This window comes from Mauremys mutica, chromosome 6 (assembly GCF_020497125.1).
Source record: "Mauremys mutica isolate MM-2020 ecotype Southern chromosome 6, ASM2049712v1, whole genome shotgun sequence".
Classification (NCBI taxonomy): domain Eukaryota; kingdom Metazoa; phylum Chordata; order Testudines; family Geoemydidae; genus Mauremys; species Mauremys mutica.
The window spans coordinates 41,987,560-41,996,324 of record NC_059077.1 but is presented as its reverse complement, the minus strand read 5'-3'; the positions used below and the strand labels follow the sequence as shown (position 1 = coordinate 41,996,324).

The following is an 8,765-nucleotide window of genomic DNA, read 5'->3' as shown; positions in this document are numbered from 1 at the left end:
TCTTTTCTCTTTGTGCTTTAACATGTCTGTCTTCTACCATATACCAATCTCCTCGAACTGGAAGGGACCTTGAAAGGTCATCAAGTCCAGCCTCCTGCCTTCACTAGCAGGACCAATTTTTGCCCCAGATCCCTAAGTGGCCCCCTCAAGGATTGAACTCACAACCCTAGGTTTAGCAAGCCAATGCTCAAACCACTGAGCTATCCCTCACTCCCCCCCATATGTTGGAGAGTGATTTTTAAGTCAATGTGGTTGTAGTTTATCCTTTTTCTCTAATCTCTACTTGCCATCTGTAAACAAACTCAGCGCTGCTCAGCCTCCTTCTTGTGTCCACTAAGACAATGAGTTCCACTTGGCTCTGATCCTGGAGTCTCCTATATCACAGGTTAGCTCTTTATTCCTATCTGTGTAATTACATTATATTAGCCAGATAAAGGTAGTTCAAAGCATGACTATCTCCCTCTATTCAGTGAAACTAGGATGTTTCAGCTGCAAGTTTGCCTCATCATGAAGTAGGCTTTGAGAGTTCATAGTTGCTTCAGTGCATGTGTTATCTTTTATTGGACCAACTTCTGTTGGTGAGAGAGACAAGCTTTTGAGCTACACGGAGCTCTTCTTCCGAGCTCTTCTTTGTACTCAATCAGATGGGGCTGGTGACACTGGCAGTTTTCCTTCAGACAGTTGCTAGGTAGGTTACAGGCTTCTTAAGGCCTTTTCCATAGCAAGGTGGCTAATGGAGGACATCTGCCGTATCTGTGGTTTGCTTTACTCGATGGAAGTTTTTAAGGTATTGGGTACTGAAGAAATGTAGAGGGTTGAACATTTGCTGGTAGTCTTTTCTATTTTCTGCATATTACTATTCAAATTTCTTTACTGAAATAAGTTTGTGACTTCATCCTTAATTATTTAATCGTTTTAACCTTTTTTGCTGCTGTAGTTTATAAAGCTGGAGGGGTAAATGGTTCTGTAGGTTTTTCCTGAAACAATATACTTAAATCACTGATAGAAATGATAGCTATTGGAATTTTATGTACCATAAATATTTTAAAAGTTTCTTTTTAAAATCATGGTTAACCATTTATTGGTATGTTGGAGGACTTACTCAGATAAACCCATGATTATAGAGGAATATTTTTATTATTTGTAACACCTTTATACACAGAATTGACCTAAATTAATAAATTAAAGTTCATTAAGTTGGAAGATGAAGAGAACTAAGATGTAGTAATAAACTATGGGCCTGAATCTCCACTGCCTTGTACTTTGAATTAGTCATTTACATCTGTGCAAATTAGGTGCAAAATGCTACCAAATCAGTGTGTCAGCATTTACACCAACATAGTACAGGTTTAAATGATTCCACAAGGTATCAGGCATTGGAGAATCAGGCCTTAGATCTTTAGTGATATTGCTGATTTATTTCATGCTTAGATTTTTGCAGAACATTAAGCTTCCTTTAAGTTTTAAAGCCAGACTCTGACCTCACACTAGCATAAGTGAGATAAAATTTGAAGTCCTTAGTGTTTTTATACAGTCTTACAACATATGATGTTATCAATGCCAACAGTATATTTGTCAGACAAAATGTTACATTATTTATGCCTATATTTGTTACAGTACTTAAGGAAAACCATTTTTCAGATTTAGGTATGTTTGATTTTACTGTAATTGATTTTTTATAATAAATGATCCTACCATACTTTTATTTATTTATTATTGTAGTTTAAAGGAGATTATCCAGAATGAAGATGTGAAACCCAAGCTACAATGCATCATGTCCGAGCCTTCCTTTTCTGTGGTAACAGTTCAAAGTGAAGATAGTGAAATAACATGGGAAACCAGCTCAAGCAGATGTTCCACTCCTTGGGCCTCAGAAGCAAGTGCTACTTCTGATCTTTGTAGTGTTGAAAGTTCATCTGTAGATTCTCCCCCAGGGAAAGTTATCTTTCTCATGGATGAAGGTAAGACTGTCCGGAAAAGGATGTGTAAATCATCAGATAGGACATCAGACTTGAAGGGAGGCCAGGGCAGCAAAAAAAGTGACTTGTCCAGAATGCAGATGCAAGAATTAAGAGATGCTCCCACAAAAGTGCAGGATGCTAAGTTAAATGCTGCTCAGCTGGAAGCACAAGCTATGGATGCAGAAACTTCAAAAGATAAAGAGGATTTGCTAGACATTACAGGGGAACCAGTGTCACATGCTTCAATTGCCTCAAAGTCCATGGGTAAAGAAAATAAACTGAAAAAAGGAAGGCCAGCCCTTAATGGGGCTGTAAGAGCTAAAATCCAGAAGTTCAGTTCAATTTCAGAAGAAGAAACACCAAAATTTTTCCAAAAGAAGGGTACTAAAGATCCAGCTGTGCCATCAGATATAAAAAGGAAGCAGAAACAACAGCACAAAGGATTCTTAAATCAAAGCCTTTCCTCACCTTCTTTGGTGCATCTTGAAAAGAATTGCACTGATAGGGATGATGGTTCACTTCATAATATAAAACATGTCAAAATGAATATTGAATCTAGCAGTTTTTCAAACGCGGGTGTAACAGTTCCTCTTGATAAAGAAGAGAGAAAAGAGACACAGCCTTCTCCAGCTGAGACTGTACATGAGACATCAGAACAGTCACTGTCTTTTTCATCATACCTTCCTGAGGAAGAAGGGAAGCAGGAAATCCACACAAGTTCACCCATGCCCATAACATCAATATCAGAATGGTCAATATCTGAGCCATCAGATCTTATGGATATAGCAGAGAGAGAAGAAATACAGCCCTTTCCTTCTGAGACTACAAATGTAATCTCAGAACAGCCACTGTCCATTACACCATCTCTTATTGATGAAGGAGAGAACCAGGAAATTCAGCCTAATTCATTTTTGGCCACAAAGACCATTTCAACAGATCGTATTAATCAACCAGAGGGGCAAGCAACTCAACCTTATGTGTCTATATCTACAGAATCTGTCTCTGAACATTCTAGTTCATCACATACTGGTGAGGAAACAGAGAAGCAAGAAATTCAGTTTTATTCACCTGTGACTACACAGTTGGAGCCTGAACATTCAGTTTTATCTGAAATAAAAAAGCATGATATTAAACCTTATCCACCTGTAACTGCACAATCCGAATGTGAACATCCAGATTTATCATATTCCATCGAGGAAGCAGAAAAGCAAGAAATTCATCCTTATTCGCCTGTAACTGCACAACTGGAATCTGAACAACCAGATATATCATATTCTACTTGTGAAACAGAGAAACAAGAGACGGAGCAATTGGAGTCTGAACATTCAGACCAGCAAGATATCCAACCAAACACTCCCATAACTGCTCAGTCAGAGTCTGAACATTCAGATCTATTCTATTCCATTGAAGAAGCAGAAGAGCAAGAGTCTTATTCACCTGCAGTTGAACAACTGGAGTTTGAAAATGTAGATTTATCATATCCTGTTGATGAAACAGAAACACAAGAAAGTCAATATTATTCACAAGTAACTGCAGAACTGGAGTCTGAGCTTTCAGATTTGTCATATTCCATTGATGAAGCAGAGAAACAAGCTGCACAATTGGAGTGTGAACATCAAATTTTATCACATTCCATTGAAGAAGCAGAGAATGAAGAAATTCAGCCATATTTACTTGTACCTGCACAATTCGAGTCTGAACAGCTAGTTTTATCTGAAACAGGGAGTGAAGAAATTGAGCATTATTCACTCAGAACTCCACAATTGGAATCTGGTCATTTAATTTTATCATATCCTATTGGAGATACAGAAATCCGAGAGAGTCAGTGTTATTCACATGTACCTGCAGGACTGGAGCCTGAACATTCACTTTCATATTATTCAGTTGATGAAGTAATTCCCCAAGAAATTCAATCTTCTTCACCTGTAACTGCACAATCTGTGCCTAAACATTTAGTTTTGTCACATTCTATTGATGATGAAGAAAAGCAAGACATTCAGCCATATAGACCCAAGCCTGCAAAATCAAAGTGTCACTCTTTAGTTTCATCATATGACACTGATGAAGCAGAGATGCGAGAAATTCAGCTACATTCACCTAAAATAGAAAACTTGATGTCTGAACAGTTAGTCACTATGCCACTAATGCATACTAATGGCAGAGATGGGCAAGAACTTCAAGCTTATTCACTGGGGACAGAATACTTGTTGTCAGCACAGTTAACAGCTCCTTCTCCCATCTTCATTGCTGAAAGTGATAAGCAAGAAATACAACTTGATGCACATGAAGTGCCAGACTTGGTTTCAGAAGTGTTGAACTTTTCAGCTGGTTCTATTAATAAAGAAGAGAAGCATGATATTGATTCTTCTTTGCCTGATGCAGAATATACGTCATCTGAACAATCAATGGCTGTTTCATCAGACTTTATTGATGAAACCGTGATGCAAGAAAATCAGTCTTATTCAGCTGAAGTAGACAGTTTCCCATCAACACAGTTAAAAACCACCGTAGTTAGGCCTTTTAATGAAACAGAGAATCTAGAAATTCAAGCCTATGCTTTTGAGGAAACTGCTTTGTTGTCAGAAGAGTCAAAAACTGGCTCAGCTGATCCTATAAATAATAACAAAGCAGACAAGCAAGAAATTCAGTCTTTTCCAAATGAAGCTGAATACTTTGAATCAAAACAATTTCCAGGTAGACTTCAGACAGCACGTACAGCCCAAAGTACTAATGAGAATAAATCAGACATGACAATGGTATCTGATTTTGTTTCAAATGAAGCTTCCCGTAATCTTCTATCAGAGCCTATTAATGAAACCCACACACATAATTTATACTCCTCACTACCAGGTAATCCAGTCTCAGATAAAAATGTAAATAATGTAACAGTAACTAGCATTGGAGACCTTTCAACAGCAGAAGAAATACAGCATTTTTCAAATGTAGAAGCAGGGTCAAAAGAGCCTGAACATTATCTACCGAGAGAAGAGAAATTAACAGAACATGTGCACTCTGCAGAAGAATCCAAATATACTCCAGAACCTGATGAACAAAAAGATATGTTTAATATCATTTCAGAAGGTTATGAGATATTGAACATTCATGCTGTCCCACTCATTTCTTCAGTGGATGAAGAAGAAAGCAAACACATGCCAGATAAACTAGAATACTTAGAAACAAATACCCTCATTAAAACAAAACTGTCTGATTGTGGTGACCATGAAGCGTCAGCATATGGAACAGTTACAGAAATTTCAGAAAACTCAGTGGCAGATGACACTGGAGTTAAAGATATGGAACAAAAAGAACTTGTTGAAGTAGATGCTCAGGAAATTGTAGAAACAGAGGAGGAAATTTCCACTCTGTCAGAAAATAAAAGTGGCGAAGTTTTGAATCCTAATGAGAGTACCATTGAGATGGATTATTTTGAAAAGTATACTTTGATTGATGACAAATCTCCCACTGAACTATCTGTTCAGGGGCTATCTCCCTTTGATGCTGTAATGGCAAACCCTAAGAAACCTACAGAAGAAACCATCTCTTCAACTGGAAATTCTGATGTTAATACTTCGGAAGATGAATTTACTTTACTAGATAATGACTTAGATGAAGCCTTTTATGGAATGATAGAACAAGAAAGCAAGATGCAGTCTCATGCAGATGCTCAGAAATTTTTGACTATGCAAAAATCAATTGACTGTAGTAAAAAAGTGATAAATATAGAAGATGAACAGAAGTTAGCAGGCACACCCTTATTTGATACAGAAGAAGGAGTGTTAGAACGGTCTATGTTGTTTCCCACATCAGTCAGCGCAATTAACCCAGAACTTCTAGAGGAGCCACCTGCACTGGCATTTTTATACAAGGACCTCTATGCAGAAGCCGTGGGAGAAAACGCAAAAGGTGAAAATGAGCCTCCTTCTGATGAAGAGAGTGGGAATTCTGATGCATCTTTTCCTAGAAATTCTGACACAGATGATGAAACTGGAATATATTTTGAAAAATACATTCTTAAAGATGATATTCCTTGCAACGCAGCTGGGTCTCAGAAAGATCAAGTTTCAAAAGCTCAGTCTATTAATAAAGACCTGTCAGGCCAACTGGGGGTTTCAGGAGACAAACATAAGGATTTTTATGAGGTAATTGAAAAGGAGCAGCAATCTGTTCATATTTTATCTGAAGAATCCACCAAAACCCAGGTCTTGTCTGAAGGAGAAATTGTGGTGGGAGAGACAATCCCGTTTATTACTTATATTAAAGTAACAATTTGTCAACCAACTCAGGCAGTTCCTTTTGGAAGCACGCTTAATATTTCAGATGCAAGAAATGATCCCACTAGTCAACAAGAGGAAGAAAATACACCTGCAGTAACACACGAGGAATTGTCAGAGCAAATGAGTCATGAAGAGTCCAGTCAAGTACTAGATTCTGAGGTAATTGCTAATCAAAAAGAAGCATCTGTGCAAGATAAATCAAAGACAGTAACTCCTCGAACAGATGAGCGGAAAGAAGAACATGAAATAGCAATAGTTAATAAAATGGATAATTACGTGCCTCATGGAAGAACACCTGTTGATGAAAGTGAAAGCAATCAATATGTTCATACTCCTCAGCAACCAGAGCAATTAATTTCATATTTAAATAATCACCTTCAACCCTTGACAAAAGAGGCATATGATTTAGACCATGATCGTTTTGAAAGTGTGAACAATGGAGAAAAATATCTATTTGATACAGATGAGCAGACAAATGAAAAAAGAGTCAGAGAAAAGATTGCCAACAATATAGCAAAGCATAACCTAGAAGTAGTTAAGACTGGCCTTCCAGAACCTGGAGTAAAGTTTGATAAGGCATCAGGTGATTTAAACATACAGCCTTTTAGACGTGATTTCGATAACCTTCCATCAGATTCAACAAGAGAGGAGCAGTGCTTGGAGACTGATGAACATCTTGCTGAGTCGATGGATTATGAAGTGATTACCCAAGAAGAACTTTTGCAAGATGAAATATCCTCTGAATTGGCACATGAAGATTTATTGTTTGAAGACAGGGAATCGTTTGACCAGATTAGCTATAGTTATGAATCTGTAAATGAGGCAGAGCAAGAGACACCCATTGAACATGAGGATTCAGGCTTTGTGGTGATGAATTCTGAAAAATCATCACTCGACATATCTGAAAGTGAGAGTCAACAAAAAGAAATTAAGAAGGCCCATGTTGATACTTATTGCTGCCAGTGCAGGTGCCCAATTTCTGCTATTGACAAGCTTTTTGGGGAGCATGAAGGCCATGATGTGACAACACTGGACACTGCTGTAATGGATATGAAGGTAAGCATTTATGTTAACATTTTCATAATTAAAATTGATAAATGATTACTTGATTGACTATGTAGTTTAAAATATGAATCTTTCATCTTTAACCTTAGCCCAAATTTGGGATTGTAAATTATTAGTTGGAGACTGCTCCAGATTCAGCAGAAAGAATGCAAGTATTTTGGTTTTCAGTTTCTATATATACTATCTATTGACAAGAACTTTTCCTTTTGCCATAGTTGTCAATGCTTTAGTCAACCTTGGGCTGGATTATTACAATGCACTTTCTTTATACCAGTGTTTCCTAAATGGTGGGTCATGGAATAGGTCATGGAAAGGTTGTAGATGGGTCATGGGCCCAGTGTGGAGTGAGGCCCTGGGGAGGAGGGGGAGTTGGAGAGTAAGCACACCCCACATTTACCTCACTGCAGCAGCTCCTGTCCCATGGGACTGGGACTGGCTCCCTACCCTCTGAGGCCAAACCTTGAGAGGTGCTGTGACCCTGGTCATGTGAGGGTCACAGAGTGGGGAGCTGGGCCCAGCCCTGCAGAACAGGAGCAGCCATTGTTGGGTATGAAGTGGGGTTGGTATCCTTTCCCCTCCTGCCCACCCCCGGCCTCTCTTCTGCCTTGGGTCAGGATTAGGGTTGTGGTGCTGGGGTGGAGGGTGGAAGGATGCTGAGGATAGTCAGTGGCCCCTTCACAGGACAAGGAAGAGAAGGTGGTAGCAGAGGAGGATGCTGGATTATGATTCTGCCCCTTCCTCCCCCAATGTGGACCCTGTGTGGGTTGCAAAAAAAGATACAATGTTGTGGGTGGATTGCCTTAGTAAAAAGTTTGGGCACTGCTACCTTCAGGTACACTTGCAGCATCATTCAGAAGCTTCAGCCTAGTGCTGAACATACATGCAGTGCTCACCTCTTGGGTTGGGCCAACATGAACACATCGCCCTTGTGCTCCATGAGCAGCACTGGCTCCCAATCCAGTGGAAGGTGTGAGTTATTCATCTGTTAGAACCAGAATGGTCTGATGCTCCACTGTGGAAGGTCCATTTGGCTGGCAAGCTTTTGTCATAGGTCACCAGGGCTACATACCTGGGGTGGGTAGCAGGAAGTTCTTGGTGAAGGGCCTTTGGAAGACAGCCAAAGTTTGGTGACTTTTTTAAAATGTTGCAAAGTAAGATGCAAATGTTTATTTTGGCTGAATTTGGGGCTGTTGCAGAGAATCTCTCCCATGAGAAGATGGAAATAGAAAATATTTAAATGGGTTTGATTTAACAGCATTGCAGGCCACCATGGTTCATTTAATTTGTGTAGCAAGCACACATATTACAAGATCTATAAAATAAAGAATGCAAAAAATTCCTAAAAATCTGCAGGAGAGCTGGGCCAGCAAATACTGGTACCAAGATGACTATCAGGTTAGTTAGAACAGGGCAATACAAGGTCTCTTTTAGAATATGGAACTAGAAGGAAGAATATATTGTAATT

The 8,765-nt window shown here is 39.0% G+C and overlaps 1 protein-coding gene across 1 annotated transcript in view; it reads left to right on the top strand.

Moving 5' to 3' along the window:
* The first annotated feature begins 4,033 nt into the window (after window positions 1-4,033).
* Window positions 4,034-8,765, top strand: part of CMYA5 (cardiomyopathy associated 5) — a 40,680-nt gene continuing 35,948 nt past the window's right edge. The window contains exon 1 of the mRNA XM_045021440.1: window positions 4,034-7,291. Within this exon, the coding sequence (XP_044877375.1) occupies window positions 4,034-7,291 (3,258 nt within the window). The remainder of the gene's footprint in view (window positions 7,292-8,765) is intronic.